Below are 18,562 nucleotides of genomic sequence, written 5' to 3'. Positions count from 1 at the left end.
TTTTTGCTTGTAACAATTTCGCTATCAGTTATGATCAATTCAAACACTGTTGTAGCACTATTTGCAGGAAAGTTGTAGGAAAGAATTCAATTTTTTTGTCACGTCAAATTGATGATATTATTATTATTATTATTATTATTATTGCAATATTAAATGCACGTGTGTTTGTAGTCGCTCTTAAAGATATTATGAACGGGGGTGTACATACTAACTAGCGTGGGTTGCATGAGAGAGTGCGTGTTTAGGAAAATGTACGGTTCCATGAACACAAGCGTACATAGTTTGCTTTGACGTTTTGAACGTGCGTCGCACGTATTATCGTATATTACGCGAATGGCAATAATTCTACCGCGAGTTTAAAAATAAAATAAATAGAGCGATTAGCTGGTTTATACAGCGCAGCAAACGCGTTTATACAGGCTGTTGCAAAAACATTCCACGTTCCAAGACTATTGATATATTTATTTCTTGCGTCACCGGAAGTGCTCTTTTAGCCTTGTATATCGAACGACCGTGTATCTTTCCACGAGAACGAGAATTTCTTTCAAGGCAGCAGATCGTCTTCGTTAGAATCGCGCGAAATACGAAATGAAAGTAACACGCCTCGTGCAACGAAACAAAAGGCCATTGTCGACGTAACCAATTGCAAGTGGATGATGCATTCTGGCGGAAAGCATCGAGATACGAACTCTTACTTGCCGCGCTATTAAAACTATTTACCATTCGTGGCCGAGCTTGCGCGTAAAAATCCTCATCGACAAACTTGGCAATTACTTTTTGCCCTTTGAACGACGACTCGTTGCAGCTTCTCGTTAGCATCATTGCTCTGTTGCATTGGCGTGCATTGGCGTCGCGAAAGATTTATCGGAGCTCGATCGGCCGATCGTATCTCCGTCGTAGTAATGACTCTCGATATGGCTTCGCAACAAGTTCCACGATTGTTCTTAACCGTGTACCTACCCATCTCTCGCAGTTAAGAATCTCCTCCTTCGCGTTATATCGATTTCCTTCCCATCGCTTATTATTACCAGCGGAATTGATTTTTTTCCTTTTCCTTTTTCGAAGAAATCGTAATTCCCGATCGTTATCGCGATTCGTGCCTCGCGCCATCGTTCACCGCTGCGTCGTCGATAAAAAGTCCGTGAAGAGAAAAGGAAAACGATGGATCAACGCGCGAAATAGGAGAGGTGGGAGGATGAAATATAAAGAGCATTTATTTTCGAGCGAGGTCGATTTTCATATCTTTGCCGGGTCAGCTGTTGCCGAGAGGCAGAAGTGACTTTAGCCAATTAAACTCTCCGTCGTGAAGATGATATTCGAGCGTTCTCAGGCAATTTCCGTTGTGTGCACAGACAGAGGCGAGCGTTCTATGCGTCGATAATAAAGGCTTTCTGTAATTCGAGGGGCTCGGGACTGAGAGCCAACGATGGTGGAACCAGCGATGGAAATAGAGAAGAGAGGAGAAAGATGGTAGGGCGAGGGGGGTAAAGGGGAGAAAAAAAGGAAAAAGAAAGAGGAAGAGACGGAGAGGGAAAGGTGGAAAGAGCGGAACGTTTTCGCGTTTCTCTCTGTGTAAAACTCGCCATTCTCGTGCTCTACCCTCGGAGAGATCGCTCTCTCGGTCTCGAAGAGCTTCTCACCCTTCGACTTGTACTACTTCTAAATGCTCCCCCGAAACGTTTTCCCCCTTGTCTTACTTCGCGATTACCGCTTCCCCTTTCCGCTTTGATATATCGTAGAAATAGGCAATAGGAATACGAATTCCCTGAGACTCCGTGTTCTCCGCCTCCTCGGTTTTCTTTTCCATCGTTCCTTTTTTTTTTCTTTTTCTTTTTTTCTTTTCTTTCTTCCTTTCGGCGAATCAGTTTCACGGATCGATAACTTGCAAGATTATTCTGCTCGTCGAGCTGCAGAAAATTCCGCGCCGCGAGATTGCAAGTGAAAATGAGCGGACGCGAGAGAGATCGAATCAATATTCTCCACGACTATTAATATACATCTTACAGCTTGATGAAAAAAATTTAATTGACTACGTGAAAATTCATTCCAAGCGTTGAAGCAACGTAAATCCCAAAGTTTCTTGCATTTTCAAAAACAGCTGCTACAATTTTGACGGTGTTATGTATTATATATTATGTATATGTTGCCATAACTGTTGAAACGTGACGAAGAATTTCAATGTCTGTCCAACTGGAGGGCAGGGGGGGAAAAAAAAGCAAAAGAAGCGAAAGAAGATTGGAAAGTTAGAAGGTAACTTAGCCGAGCAGTAGGAGACACTAGGGATTTATAGTCGATTTATCGAGTCGTCAAAGGTTTTTCCCTAAATTTTCACGAGGCCCTCGAGTCCTCTTTGCAGCTTAATTTTCTCTGGTTCTCACTCATCTCGCGCAAGCACACGTGACTTAATTAAGCCCGCGGACTCTTCAGACCGGAGTGTGCTTCAGGTTAAATTCGTTTGGCACGGAACACACTAAACATTCTTTCCTTCGGCTTGCTGCGACACGGTCCAAAGGATGTTCCTCTAATGCTGTCGCTATAATGCCAAACTCTACTCAAACGGGAGGAAAGTTGACGCGAGTGGGGGGACACGGCCACCGCCATTAGTCGATGGTTGTTCACGAGTGCAATATTTTGTCGTTGCTTCTCGAGATTTATTATTGTCCGTTCTCCACGGCCTCGTTAACCCCAGCCTGGCGAGATTCGTGTGTCCCAGGCAGCCTTCTACGTCTCGTTGGCTTCGTAAGCTTCCCGTATCTCTCCGTGCGCCGGACTCCCCTTTTCGAAACTCGTGCACTACTTGGTGTGCATCCAGCCGGATGCAAGCTCGCGAGATTGCGAACGAAACCGAACGCTCAAGAGCAACTTCTCTGTACGTCTTGCCCCTTCCACCATCGACTTCCTTTTTCACCTCCCCCCCTTTCTCTTGCACTTTTATCCTTACTCGACTCTCACTTCTCATTTTCTCCTTTCCTTTCTTCTACCCATTCTCCACGATTCTTCTCCTTTTGCTTCTTTTCTTCCCCCCTCTCTGTCTTCTCTATTAACTCGCCTCTCATTTTCTCTTAACCTCACTCGGTTTTCCGCCTCTTTTCATCCCTCTTCGTTGCATGGAACATTTATATACGTTCGACTTCGACGTAATTGTCTTTTACAGTTGTTATTACCTCGCGAGCTTCTCAGAGGATAAATCCACCCTTTCGCCCTCGTCTCTGTTTTTGTGTTTCGCTGTTACCTCGCGATCGTTTCCTTTTCTCCACCCTCTTCGCTGGGAACCTTGAACCTCGTACGAATAAGGGGAGGTGGTCCTTCTCCCGTGAGTCGAGCGGCCCTTCCGAAAGATGCAAACCACGTGTCACTTTGAAAAAATTCGTAAAAAATAATGTTGTACGTTTATACGCTAGAACTAAAATCTCCAACTGGGATTGCATTCGGATAGTTGTGCAATATGATGAATTTCTTTTTTAAATTTCTTCTACTGTATAGAAATTAGATTAAAAATTAGTACGATTAAGGGGAGGGGGTTCTTCGGGTCTACCAGTTGAAAAATATAAACCACGTGTTCTGCTGTTGAAAGCATTTTTGAGTTGGGTAATGTTTATACACTAGAATTCTATTCGCAGTTGTGTAATATAATGAATTTTCTTTATTCTTTTAAATTTCTTCTATTGCGTAGAAATTCCATTAAAAACGTTTGAGTATTCTTTCAACAACTGTTTCTGCTACGAAGTCTCAAATTAATTAACAGTAGACTGTAGATTCATAATTTCGTTAGGTATATTATAGTAAAACAGATCTAAATGATTTTGGTGGATGACCAACCCGGACAATATTGAATCTGTGCAAACACTGACAATGAGCTAGCAACAATCCACATAAAAGTGGACTGTGAATAGTTAGTCATAAAGGCAAGATCCAATAGTTGGCCATCTATGCTCCTTCCCCTTCCATTTGACGATGATAACTAAATATATATATATATATAAGGACATGCTTTAGAGACATTTCAAAGCATTAGAGTTTCCAAATCATTTTATTAAGAACATTCTATTTCATTCTATTTCATACACGAGCACGATTGTAACAAGGAATAAACTCTTCGAAATTATAAGCGTATTGGCTCCATTACACCAATTTTATACTCAACAATTTTTTATAAAACACATAAACGAAGGCTTGTGCATTCTTATTTTTCTATTTTTTTTTTTTTTTCACTTTAACGTCTCCGATGAAAATGCTTCTGTCCTTGGTAGTTCCAGCGTTCAAGGAAAATTGCAAAGAAAATGTTACCATATTAAGGGAACGTTGAACCCTAGTAGTTTGAAACGTTTGTTCCCAAGGATATTTTTGATCAAATTTAGTCGAACTCCGCCTTTCATCGTTCACGTAACGGTACAAGGCTTCTTTTCTGAAGTTAACCCTACTCTCACCCTCTGCCTCGCACAGAGTCCCCTTGGACGTCTGGTAGAAAAGCAGTTTCGCGTAAATGCTCCTCGTTCGGTATATACCATGGTCGAGGCCGAGATCAAACGATCCGGGGGCGAAATCGGCCGTGAGAGGAAGAGGACCGTCTGGGTGGAGAGGGGTGAACCTCGTTGCCGAAAAAAAAGGAACGAAGTCAGCGAGGAGGCGAACGCGCGATTAAGTAATGAAAGGCGGTACGTAAAACGGCAGATCGAGGGATACTCGCTCGCGTGACTAGCCGGTTTATCGCCGCTCCGTTGTTCGCAACGGATTTAAAATCGAATAACCGATCTACGACGACCCGACACCGCTTTCTCCAGTAATCGGGCGTGAACCATTGAATAAAATTGGTCGCTACTTTTTTTTCCTCTGTTTCTTTGTTTTTCTTCTCGACCAGCTCGATCCATCGGCGCAGCCATCGTCTGTCATGGTTTCGTGCGCGGTTGATCGCCGAAGTTCAATACTCCGGCTGGATCTTATTGACTTCGGTCTTAGACGGTTTCAAAGGGGTAATTACTTCGCCATCAGACGCTCGCGTCTCGCCCTCCTCCCGCGTTATCGAGCCGCGTTTTCATCAAAGTTTCCAAATTCTGCAGCGCAGACACTCGTTCCTCAAGGCACGCCAATTTCTCCGAGTGGCGGTAGAGAGTGGTTTCGCGACTGACGATCGACGCGAAAGATACTTATCAGACGCGCGTGCGGGGGCTTTGTGTGTGTCCGTAACCCATCCGGAAAGTGGAGCAGCGTGTTTCTTCGTTTCCCGAGAAATTTCTGCGAACGCCGGTGGAACCTATCGATCGTGTTACACGAGCGCCGAGTTCGCTTCGATGCGAACTCTGGATAATAATTTTCCCCGGGTCTCGAGCACTCGTGAAGCACGACGAAGGAAGCCACTCCCTTCAAAGAGTTTCGAACGGCGTAGGATAAAATGTTTACGGGGTCGCGGTTGGTACACGCTGCCCTAGGATATGGTCGAAACGTCTACGGTACCCCAGGGTTAACGCGCGAGGGGTGATCGCGTTTTATGGCGAGGTGACTCACACCGACTCGCCGCGCAGAACCCCTCCGTTCGTTTCGCTGGCTCGATTATTCCTCGCTGCCTCGCTCCTCGCGAATTCGGCTACATTTCGGCACGTCGCTTTTCGAAAATATTGCCACCGAGGATGATTGCATTACCTGTGGATCTGCTTTGCATCGTTTGTCTGTTGCGCCTCAGGAAAGGAGAGGTAGAATCGCCAATTCTTTTCTCATATCGTCCGACTCTTTTCCTAGAATATTAGAAATAGAGTTTGAAGGTACAATTATTGTGTTACGTATTTTTGCTGAAATCGAGACTTCCAAACTAAAAAGTTGATTTCACCATTCAGACCGTACGAAAACTACTCTACTCTCGCGGGAAAGATTTGACAATAATGAATTCTTTTGTAATGCAAAAATCAAGATTCCATCTTGTTCGTAATTTGAACATATAGTTTTCATAAACAAATATTTGAGAAAATTTATTAACATTTATTTGGAAGAACTTATGAGAAATACGGTTTTTTATAATATGTTGTTTAAACGAAAGGGTTTACAGGCAAAATGGTGTACACCATTAAATTCGTCGTTAGAAAGCACTAATTTCATCAATTCACGTAAAAACAGTATCTTCAATAATTTCCGAGATATTTGACAAAATATGTTCCACACCCCCGACTTTGACGATTGTCGATAAAAAAAATACGGATAAAATATTTTTTTGAAAACTACATTTAAAATTTCATCAAAATTAGTGTGTCACACCTTGTCAGGAAAGGAAGATATCGAAATATAGAGTGTGCCACTTTTTTTTCTTTTTAATAAAACATCAAAATATAAGAAAAAACTAATTTTACTAATTTAATGTTAAATTAAATTTAAGCTCAAGCATGATTTCTCATTTTTCTATTTACGCTTCAAAAATGATTTCTTTCAAACAGTTACACTATTACGTATTTTTGCTAAAATCGACTAAAATCGACTTTTCTAAACTGAAAATTAACTTCGCCAGAGACTTTGCGAAAGCTGTCAAAAATAAAATTAAATTGAAATAAATAAGTTAAATAAAAAAAAAAACAATGATTTTGTAAATACGTGAACCCGGATGAAAACGCAATTTTAATTGAAAGAAGAGAAGTGTCAAAGCGACGAAGAATTAGAAGCCTTTCTTCTGAAATTGCACGATCGATAATAGGAGAATGATAACCTGTTCCATTGGAACTTCAGTGCAAGTAGAAAAAAAAAAAAAAAAGAAAAACGTCGCTAGACGCGGCTTTGAAGGCGATAATTAAGCATCAGATGATATCTTCGTGAATGATTTACGTGAATTGAAGATCAATAGTAGATTCCTTTTCCACAGGAGAAGGGAACAGCCTTTCCGCTCTCGTGAACGTTTCGTGCAACGCTCGTAAACGTCGTAAGAGACGTTGGACAAAATAAAAATCACTGGCCCTTTCGTTACTATAATTTAAAGATCCCCTCGACCCTTGACACTCGATTAACCACGCAGTACTCGCGCGTGGATTCTTGCGGTCGGCGCACACACTCTGTTCGTCCGTTCTTTCACCTGCGGGGATATTCTTGACCTGCCCGAACTCCTGCACGCAACTTGCCATGTAAATCCATCGAGAAATTCGTTTCGTAGGAATTCCATGGAATTCCAAGGCCACTCTCCAAACGATAAATAGACCAGCTAACGGTTTAGAATTGCATTTAATCTAGGCTTGCACGTCAGTGTCAAATATTCTTTACTGAAATTGTTTACGCGAAAATATTTCTTGTTCGGCGCGTCAAACTATTTTTTTCATTCAAATTGTTCGTAATGTGAAGCGAAACCTTGTTAGTTTACATATTTTATGTGTGAAAAATAACAACTATGTTAAAATGTGCCTCCTGCTCGAAAATCTTGGATAAATGTACTATTTGTATGATAAAAATAATTATTATTATTGTATAATAAAAATAATATGATAGGTTACAGTATGAAAGTACAAATTGTACACACAATATGTAATATGATGTATTTACAATAAATACAGTACACACGAGATAATTAAATGCAATAAATATAAAACCTACGATATACAATATACAATAAAGACTCTGTTAATGTATTAATATATTGTGTTATTATATCATTGTATATTGTATTATATGTTATATTGTTAAATATGTAAATACACGATAATACGCGATAGATACTGAATATTAAAAAATAAAAGTGTCCTAAGACTTTTGAGCGGGGATATAATTTAATAGTGTGTTTATATAACAACTTTTCTTATCTATGTTCGTAAAATATAACAAGGAAATATGTTGGACAAATCTAGACCATTTTATATTTTTATTAAGAATGCTGTTTTTCAAAACGTAGCTGTTGCAACGTGGCTTTATGTAGCAGTTGCTTGTAAAATATAACTAAAAAATATACGTTGGAAAAATCTAGGCTATTTTATATATTTATTAAGAATGCTGTTTTCCAAAACGCAGCTGTAGTTAACATTTATGTAACAGATTTCCTCATCTATGCTCATGAAATACAACGACAAGAAATCTGGACGATTTTATGTAATTATCAAGGAGCATCGACTAAATATAATTGGGCACTTTTCGTCGTTCTGCAGAGGGTTGAAATTGGTCGCGATATTGACTGGAATTTTTCACAGGTCACCGTCCGCTGGACAGGTCACTAAAAAACGCTGGAAAATTCCCTTTTTAATTCGCCGTTCGATAATTATCGAATTCCCGCACGGCCAACCTTTCCCCATTTTGCTTAATTACGTGTCGCGCACTCATTCTCCGGACCCGGAGGGTTTTTCCCCTCATGTCGCGTGGCCGATCCTCGTAATTTCGTTACAGCGTTACCGTCGGGTTCGATTTTCTCGCGATAAATTCCGAAATCCCACGCTGTATGTACAGTTATTGTTATTTACTCTCCTCCCTCGCGTACCAACCAACCATGTGCCATCTCTCGTGAAACACGAGACTCGCGACTCCGGAATAAGGGCATTAAATCTGTTTCCTTTTTTCTTTCTTTTTTTTTTTTCACGCAGAAAAGAGATGGTCCGTGCCGTGACGAACGATCGGAAGAAGGAGAAAGAAAAAGGAAAAAAATGAATCGAAAATTGGCGCGCTGTTTCTCACCGGAATGAAACTGTTAACGATGATTGATGTCGAGCGGAGTGGCGAACGAATTCTCGCGGAAATTGGCACGTTCGTTAATTGGACCAACTCACTGGTCGAGGGTTTTCCTCGCCGTGTGGAAAAAGTTCGAAGGTTCTAAACTTTCAGTCCGGAAGAGATGCTCGGGAGAGGAGAGGCGAGAGAGAGAGAGAGAGAGAGGGAGAAAGCTACGTCGAAAACTCCTCGAGCAGCGAAATTCTTTTTCGAGTGGCCAGGACGGTGTGAGCGTCGAAGCGTACACCTTTCAACGGGCGATAAAGTATTCATCGTCGAGTTAAAAGTCCATCGAACAGGCGTCGACGATCGTCGAGTGTCGCGCGGGGCGTTTCACGCCGTTAACGATCGCGAACGTACGCAACATTGACTGACGAGACAACAATTAACCCCGACACCGCACCCCCGTCCGAAGCTCTTCGTCAAACGACGCGCAACCACTTTCTCTCTCTCCCTCTCTTTGTCTGTCTGTCTGTCTGTCTGTCTCTCGATTCCTCGTTGATTACACGGAAATCGAAACTCCCTCGAATAGTTGGCGAACAAAAAGATAGGCTGGAAAGGGGAGGAGATAACGCGGCGGATAAGGGGCGACAAAGGACAAACAGACGGACGAATCGAGCGAGGTATCCCTGGCGTTGGGGCGCGCGGTGTTTCTCGCAGTGAAAACACGGCATTAGGTAATGTTTCGTTTCTCCACGTTTCTCCCTTTCACGTGTCGGAAGCTGCGCCACCTTTTCCCTCTCCCCCCCCCCCTTTTTTCTGCCTTGGGCCTTTTTTCCCCTTCTCTCTCTCTCTTTGTTTTTAATGGCGGACCTATTCCGGCGTATCCAGCGGGAACAGCGCGAAGCATCTGAAAAGGGAGGATTGCCTGGAGGAGACGCGAGCCCTTTCATGCGCACGATGCGCGCCCGTTTCAACGCCGTGCACGAACGAAATAGAGCGGAACGCGCTTAAACGCGAAACACTCGTGTCGCTTTTCATCGGCCTCGGTAGCCAACCCTTTCCACGTTCCTGGTTTTTCGGCGCTTTCGCGAAACCTCCCCCCTTTCACCTTCACCTCCCCCGGCCACGTGCAACCTCGACCTCGCGGCGAGTCGAGGCCGCGCCGCGAGGTCAAGGGAAGCACGTCCGATAGTTGAAAATAAACTTCGTTTCTGAAACTGCTACCTGGAATATGGATGAGCGCGTGTCCCTCCGCGACCCTGACTGATCGCGGCCGTCCTTTCTTCGCATAGAAGATAAAGAAAAAAGTGAACTTCCTTTTTTCGAGGAATCGAAATTTCCTCACCTCTCTGCTCTGTTTCACCCGTATCTTCGTAGATTATTGGAATCATTGAATCGCGGGTTTTTACTTGCACGTGAAAAATAGTCGAAGTGAATTCTGTCTGAACTCGGTCTCTTTAATTACTCTCAGTGGATGTATTCGTGAATGACCATGATCTAGAAATGTGTAGCCTGTAAATACTATATTGACGCACAGCATTTGGAAAAAGATTGTTGCTCTTTGATGAAAATATAAATGAATTATAATTTAAAAGATGAGCAGAAAATTTCTCTTATATTTACATACACATAATAATTCTTAATAATATTTAATTATACGGATTATACATAATTTTCCTCGTTTTTCCATACAAAAATGAACGAAAAAAAAAATATACCACTCGAAAGAAAAAAAGCTGAACCTATATGATCCATCTCACCCCCCCCCCCCCAAACTTACTCTTCATCGGACTACTATAAATTCCATAGAAATTTAACCGACGTCTAATTCAATGTTCACGAAATTAGAATACTGTACACGAAATTCACCCGTTGTGAGAGAGATCATTCGCGTGTTCACGGTAGAGCCGATTCTCTGGCAAGTGCTTGGTGTCGGTTTCACGCGGTTCGACAATGAAGCGATGTTTATTGGGTCGGTATGGTGCATTCCGCGTTGCTTTTGTAAGCCGTAGCCCACGATGTCGCCGTTTGCCCGCGAGGGAGAAGGAGAGTTTCCCGATACAAAGGGGAGGCTACGCGAATACACGCGAAACAACGAGTTTGTAACGAGCTGTTGCTCGACACGCGTTGGTGGAACGATATGACGAGACGTCCACTTTGGTTCGGCGAGATGGCGAAGGAAGGGTGAGAGGTTCGTTCGTTGTTCATCGTGAATGCGCCGCATTATGGAAATCATTTCATCCGCGGAAATGCTGTGGAAAGGCAAAACATTCACCCGTCCGCGGCACTTCAATCCCCTTTTTTTACGCACAGCCTCCGAGGTTGTTTCCCTCGTCGTCTCTTCGTTCTTTTTCCGTTTTACTTACCGTTTCTTTCCTTCCGCGTTTTTTGCCATTCCGGTTGATGAAATAAGGATGTTCCACGTAGCCTGGTCTGGGGCGGAGAGATTTAATTTTTCATTTCTCGTTTCCCCCCCTTTTTTTTTTTTTTTTTCTTTTCTGGCCCGTGCGCGTAACAGCTCCTCGATGGGTGTTGAACCCTCGAAATAAAAATGGTGATTCGACAGGCAGGTACAGGGAAGATGGTAACAGGGTTCGACCAGCTCTTAACGAGATCACACGTGCTCTGGGACGGAGCTGGAAATTGGATTTTCGTCCAATCACGCCGTGTACCCTGTCTAGAGACTCGTTTTCCTTTGGTCATCTCGTGAGCTTCATAACCGACCCGACTACCTTCCCGCTTTCGCTTATACGGACATTTTTTTTTTTTTTTTTTTTTTTTTTTTTTTTCTCTTTCGAGCCAATCACGCGGCGATCCTGCCTCGAGAAACGAAAACCAATGACTCGAATTAATACGGCTCGAGTTAATCCGCCGCTTATGATATATACCTACACCGAGACTGCCTGTCGCTTGTAGTTCACGTGTCACTGTTTCAAAGTCAGGACAAACGAAGGAACATTCTGAGAAGATTTTTATGTTATTGTTTCTTTTTTTCTTTCATAAGGATTATCGATTTATGTTGTAAATAAAAGAACTTGAAAGAATCATTAAAAAGTGATATTTTGAAAAAAAAAATAGTTTCAAGTTAAGCTACGTTAGGATTTTCATACTAACAAAGAAGATATTCAGGTGGCGTGGTTTTCGCGAAACACTGTGTATATATAAATTATATACAAATTGATCTTATGAATTCATCGACGAATGCGAAACCCTTCAACACACAAAAGAAATTGATACACCATATTTCGCCTCCCTTAAAACCATACAACTTTCTGTATTAAACAATTTTTCATTAGACGCACAATTTAGAAGTTATACTTCAAGTATAAGTTACGTGAATCACGTTAGACGAAATGATTACGAGAATTATTAAGGTTTTAATATTTATTTACTATTTATTATTTTTAATATTTATTACTGTTTATTATATTTAATATTTATTTAATATTTAATATTATTTAATATCACTGTCTTTCCCGAAATTATTACAAGTTGAACAATTCTGTCGTGCTGAAAAATTAGCTTGTTACATACGACTCTTTATGTTGAATTCACGGTGTTGTACAAAGAGAACAACACATCAACAATTCTGCAAAATGGATCTACGTTTCTCTTTCTCCGCGTGTCCGATTGTTTCGCAACAACCGTGTTTACTTATTACCGAGCCGGCGCTACTTTCTTCAGTTCGAGGAAGAACTGGCGCCGGATGTGTAACGCGGTGATTAGCTGAAGATTACGCGGGTCGTTCGCTAGATTCGTTTCCACTTTTGAAGACAATACATCGTGATGTGAGAGAAAACGCTGGCGGTGTCAATGACTCAGGACTCTCCTCCTCGTGCAGCCTCGTTCGTTGCACTCCGCCACGCATCGAACGCTGTTTGCTTTTCTAACCTGACTCTTTGTCTTCCTCGAACAGTTATCTCGTTCCATTTGCTTCCTTGGCCCTTTCGCAATTAATGGACCCTTGGAAAAGTGAGTTGGGATTTTATCATTCCTTTAGTATCACTGAGACCTACGAAGACAAATAGGATGTCCAACAACTGCAAGAAAGGATTTGTGCATTTTTCAAACCGAGGATACGAGTGTTGAAGAAGTGTGACTGAAAAGAAAAAAATGTGGGCAATGATATCGGCAACTAACAGTACAGTTATTCTATTTGATCTGCAGATCGGATTCGAGTAGTTTTGCTAGTCTTTTCGCAATGCAACGCAAACTCTTCGGTTATTGAAGAAGCAAAAGGAAAGAAATTATCATGTATGTACGTACCAGCTACCATATCAACAACATTGGAAGATCGTGCACAACCTTTATTTTCGTCTAAAATTATATTATACATAATTCTATATATTATAATTTGTAAATTGTAATTATATATTAAAATGTAAGTTATATATATTATATATATTATAATTTGTAAATTGTAATTGCACATTAAATTGTAAATTAAATATATTACATAATATATATTATAATTTGTAAACTGTAATTGTATATTAAACTGTAAATTATATATATGTTACATAATATATATTATAATTTGTAAACTGTAATTATATATCTAAATTAAAAATTATAACTAAAGTTAAATTCAAATTAAAAATTGTAATTAAAATTAAATTTAAGTCAAAAATTCTAATTAAAAATTAAATTTAAATTAAAGGTTATAACTAAATTTAAATTTAAATTAAAAATTATAAATAAATTGTAGTTGTACATTATATAATTCTGTATTTCCAGCGTTTATAAAAAAAAAGTCACCAATATCGTGATCACCATCTTCTTTTCAAATTCTCATTACGATGATACCTCGAAACGAGAGTCAGTCTCGAGAAACTTAAAAAAAAAAAAAAAAGAAGAAAAACAAATCACCGATCAACTCTATGCTCTTCCGCGCAGTGTTGGTGATTTTCGATACCCTCTTCACGAATTAACCGCACCGTGAGACATCGCGATCTTTCCTCGAACGATCTCTCAATCGACACCAGCTGAACGAAGCGCCCTCGAGCGCGAGATCGGCGAGCAGGTGGAACGAGGCGCGCGAGAGTGTGTTTAAAATAAAGCCGCGTGTCAGCCGTAAAACCGCACACGGGACACCGAGTGACACGCATCGCGGTGGATTAAGTCGCGTTCGTTTCACGTTCGCGGGCAATCGCGTCTCTCTTCTTCCTTTCGCCGTGGTGTGTGTGTGCGTGTGTGTGTCTGTGTTTTTTTCTTTTTTCCCTCCTCTTTGCCGGCTCCATCGGGACCGCGATGTGCAGCACGGCCCGCGTGCAGTGGCACTCGTCGCATCGCTTCGGCCGGACCTTCGAACCGTGGCCGATTACGCGTGTCATCGGTCGGGATCGGCGACCCACGCCCGATCGCGCGGACGATGGAACCGTTGAAGACCTGGGAGTCACGAACGTTGGAGAGGCTGTCCGTCAGGAAACTCAAAAGGAAAATCTCGAGGTGGTACGTACACACGTACACGCGTGCCAAGCTTTCCCCTCTCGGAATTTTGGCCTTTGTCTTCTTCTGTGATTGTGAATCTCTTCTGAAACGGTCGATCGATCTGAACAGCGTGATTGATCCGAGTTTAATGATTAACTGATTAATTCATTTAATTGTTTGAATCGTTATTAACACTTTTTTGCACTCCAAGTGCTCCTCCCAGGCACGGATAATATTTAATGGTTTAGTAGGAGGAGAGATAGAAGTATATTTAAATTTAATTTCTTAAGCATTTATATCGAGTATACTCTTCGTGTAAAAAAAGAAAAAAACTGACTTTTGCTATTTAGGTAAAAATTACAATTATATTTGTAATTTTAGCACATTTCAGAGTATTTCAAGGCAACGAAAAAATAAAGCAAGACCAATGAAATTGAAAAGTTTTCAAAGAAACACGGTTTATGTATTTTGTATTGTATTTTAGGATTTATTTTACACGGTACGTCGCGATGCATACGTTTCAAAGAATTGATAGAGTCAATTCTGCAATTGACAGTTACCTCGAACTGTTTTAACACTTGCAATCACGCTCAACTTTGAGCAAAGATAGTCTCGCGGTATCGGTTGCTCCCCCTTCGCGATAAAAGGCTCGACTTCGCGACGCAAGGTTGAAGATCATCCGACGTTTGCGAAACAAGAATTACCAAAGAAGAAGAAACACAACTGCCGGGATAGACACTGACAACGTCGATCATCAACTTGTTATTTCACTCTGCGAGTTCCAATACGCGAACAATAACGCCCTCAAAATCTGTTTTTTTAAAATTAGCCGCGGATCGATTTCCTTTTCTGAAATCAGGTTCTTCCTTAGGTGACAGAGGTGTAAGAAACTTTGTAAATCGAACCATTTGGAAACGATGTTCGAACTATTTCGGAAAAACTAGAATGAACAGGATGGCCCGGTCAGATGATCGTTTTCAAAATTTAATTTCAATTGCTATAAACATAAATATTAGAATAAATTTAATCTAAAATTATACAGTCATTGTTACTTCTTTCGTTCATTTAACTTTATGAAAATTCGTATGTCATCCGATCAGTCAGTTTTCAATTTTTCCTTTTCTCCTTGCTCCTTTTTTTTCTATTGAGAACTAGCAGAAGAGCTTGCCATACATTACGTGATAAATCAGGGTAAATCGAGAATTATTTCAAGAAAAAGGAAAACATGCAACGGAAGTAGTATTTCGCTTTCGCGGGAGACGTGCCAAATAACATTTTGCAAAGATAATAAAACAACTAAATCTTGTACGATTAAACGTATGTCAACAAAACTAAAACATCCTTCGTTTATCTTTAAACGAAGCAAACTATGCCCCTGTCATTTCCTGTTTATTTTCAACATAAAAATGAAAGAATACGATTATTCTATTATTATTTGAAAGTTGCGTTATTCATTACAACAAACAGGCAATCATCTATATTTCTTTCGAAAGAACAACAAGTTTATTTCGTCGTTTGATCGGTTAACGATAAGAATAAATACGACTAGTTTCTATGATAGTTTCAATGCTACGTCAACGTGAAATCCCAGATTTGGCTGCTTAGAACGACGCCTGACGATTGTCGGCTCGAAGTTTGGTATTAAGTTGGAGCTATTAAGCGCGAAACGCGTAACAGGTTTTCGCTGTTAACCCAAATCCGCTTTTACGAAGCCTCGGAAGAACGAGAGAGGAGAGAAGCCGTCTTAAAGGCGTCTTGACTCGGCGTGTACGTACAGTGAATAACGCGGACGCTCGTTGACTCGGAGGATCTCGAGTATGCTACTTGCGTCGCACGCGCTTTTCGCACGTTTCTTTCCCAAGATGTCTCGGACACGAGCGAGCGTCTCGCGAGGATCTCGAGGAAAATCGGGTTCAATGGTTTTGAAGAGGCGGCAACCGTGCTGAATGGCACTCGAACATTCGTCCCGTGAATATGCTCTCCGTGAATTACGTAATGCTTACGCATTGATCGCTGCGTCCCGTTAATCACGACCGGATCTCCGCGTCGACAGTCTCCCCCGTTCTTTCCTCTTCTTTTTTCTTTTTTTTTTTTTTTTTTTTTTTTTTTTTTTTGTTTCGTCATCCTTTCGATTGCAATTTCGCTCGTCTCTCTGAATCTGACGATTCAACGTTCGACTCTCCGATGAATACGATCGGAGCGTGAATGTGAAACCCGTAAAGGCAAGGCTCCTTTATTGCGTCTCGTGTTCCTCTTTCTTCCCTTTCGCTGTCGTAAGACTCTCCGTCGAACGAAAGTTTCGATTGAATTTGCGTACCGAACGCGCGGAGAGGCGTCACGGAAATAATAATACTTCTGCATTTTTCAAACGCGAGTCTCATCCACGACGCACGGTGCTCGCGTTTCACACGTGCTTGAGCAAACATAGAAGCACGCGGTATTAGATGAATTCGCGTTATCCGATCAGCAGTTTCCTTTCGCCGGCGCTCCTCTCCTCGTCGCCCCCGTCGTACATTCGGAATAATAGCGAAAAGTTTCGCGGCAGGACGAGAGGAAAAGTTTGCACGGGAAAGTTCTCTCGCCGCCACCCTTTGTGCCCGTCCTCCCACCCCCTTCGAGCTCCATCTCGAGTTCCCTTCTTTTCTGCGAAGTCGTGAAATCTATGGTATTCTTAAAGTAGATTTAAAAGAGAGAAATAATTTACAAGATGTTACTGGTAGGAATATTTCATATTTTCGCTGGAAACGCCGTAACGGTGAATTTATTACACGCTGTACTACTTCAGAACGATGAAGAAAATACAGAATGTTATCGAACCAGTGTTACAATGCATCAACAATGAAAAAATATGTTGAAAATGGAAAATGACGTTTATTAAAGATAGTTTAAAATGCGCAATGCGTGTATTAATAACTTACGTTGTGATGAGTCAATTTTCACGTCCCACGCACGTCGAAGACGTTTTGTCTCAAAATTGCAATGTTTTCTCAGTTTTATGTATATAATTAAATAATAAATAATATAATAAATAATTAAATGTAATCCCAGGCAAAGCAAATGATAAATTTATTACTTCTCAATAATTTCTATCCAGTGACATCATACTGACGAGTTCAAAAGGAAAGCGACGATTTGGTCACTCGTTATGGTCCGCAATTAGTTGCCAGCGCAAGTGGTTAAACTTACATTGCGATGTTCGTGTTGGTGTTTGAATTTATTGAATTAGAGGCTGAGTGGACAAGATATTCTTTTATTCGAGAATTTTATTATCAAATATCATTACCAAAAGTTCCTTTTGTCTGTAAAATAAAATATTTGAGGTATTTGAAAAGGGATCTCTACAAATGGTTCCAAATTTGCTTAATTTTCCACTGTTCATTTTAACAGTGAATTTATTGCACATTGAACGAAAAGGTACAAGATGTTCTTCTTGACACCAGTGTTACAAAGTGAAAGGAGATGGATCTACGTAAATACGAAAAAATATGTTGAAAATAAATAATGACGTTGTCAAAAATGGTTGACAATGAGTATCGTGCACTGGTACACTTGCATTGTAACGTTCGGATTTATTCGATTAGATAACGAAGAGTGAATGACAACGTGTCCTTTTATTCAAGAACTTTACTTACTATCGGACGTTTGATTGTATCCTTTTCGGCTGAAAATATTCGAAGGTTATGTCGACGAGAGAACATGGAATTCTCAGATATCGGAACAAACGAAATAAATCTTCTCGACCTTCCGTATAAAGTCCAACGTTGGAAACCCGATCGAATTTCTACCTTCCTGTCAGTTTGAACACGTTGAATCTCTCCCGCGCTTCGCCGCGCGTCCCAGCGGCTCTGAAAATCGCTGTGCGTGACACTCGCGCGCGTCCGGGACCACGCCTTTTTCGCTCGCATCGCAACAAAAGACAGTCAGCATCCGCGGAGAGGAAAGAGAGACGGCGAGCGCCTTTTAACGATTTTCTCCGAATGTCCGTGTGCCCCGGCTCTCCGTGCAGCCGGTGAATCTTTAATTCCCACCCCTCTCAACCCCCCTCTCTGGTTATCGATCGGGCCCCCCCGTGTGTCCGTCTTCCGCGTGATTCCCAAGCGTTCGCCGAGCACGACGGTGACGTTTTAATCGAGCCTCGCCGATACTCCATCCCGCTGTCGAGGATAAATTAAGAGGGGCTCCGCCGTTTCAGGAGACATCCGGACACGGCGAATGCCACGGTTGGAAACGGTTTATGAACGTGGCGGTTTTAATTAAGTCTCCGAGCGCCGCGAGAGCCAGCCAGCCCCCGTTTTCCACTGTTTCTGTGTGTGGTGGCTCGCGACGCTTCTTTAACCTCGGACGCGAACGTCCGGCAAGTATCGCGCTGTTGCCGAGAGAGAGAAAGAGAGAGAGAGAGAGGTACTATCTTCGATCTATGAATTATTCAGAGAATAAATTATTCATGGCTGTTAGTATCGTCTTGTTTCGATGGATATGTGATCGCCTGGAAAAACAGGTGACACGAGGCGGACCGTTCCCGTCGGGTCAACGG

General features: G+C 41.6%; 1 protein-coding gene across 3 annotated transcripts in view; it reads left to right on the top strand.

The window, feature by feature from the left end:
* Window positions 1-18,562, top strand: part of LOC122536318 (colorectal mutant cancer protein) — a 78,222-nt gene that overhangs the window by 2,497 nt on the left and 57,163 nt on the right. The window contains exon 1 of one of the 3 annotated variants that reach the window (XM_043668609.1): window positions 13,872-14,049. The exons of the other annotated variants lie outside the window; for them this stretch is intronic. Within the exon in view, the coding sequence (XP_043524544.1) occupies window positions 13,970-14,049 (80 nt within the window). The 5' untranslated portion in view covers window positions 13,872-13,969. Of the gene's footprint in view, window positions 1-13,871; window positions 14,050-18,562 lie in introns of those variants that run through there. 3 annotated transcript variants of the gene reach the window in all.

This window comes from Frieseomelitta varia, unplaced genomic scaffold (assembly GCF_011392965.1).
Source record: "Frieseomelitta varia isolate USP_RPSP 00005682 unplaced genomic scaffold, Fvar_1.2 scaffold_822, whole genome shotgun sequence".
In the NCBI taxonomy this organism is placed as follows: domain Eukaryota; kingdom Metazoa; phylum Arthropoda; class Insecta; order Hymenoptera; family Apidae; genus Frieseomelitta; species Frieseomelitta varia.
The sequence above is the reverse complement of the archived record's forward strand: the minus strand, read 5'-3'. Positions and strand labels throughout refer to the sequence as shown.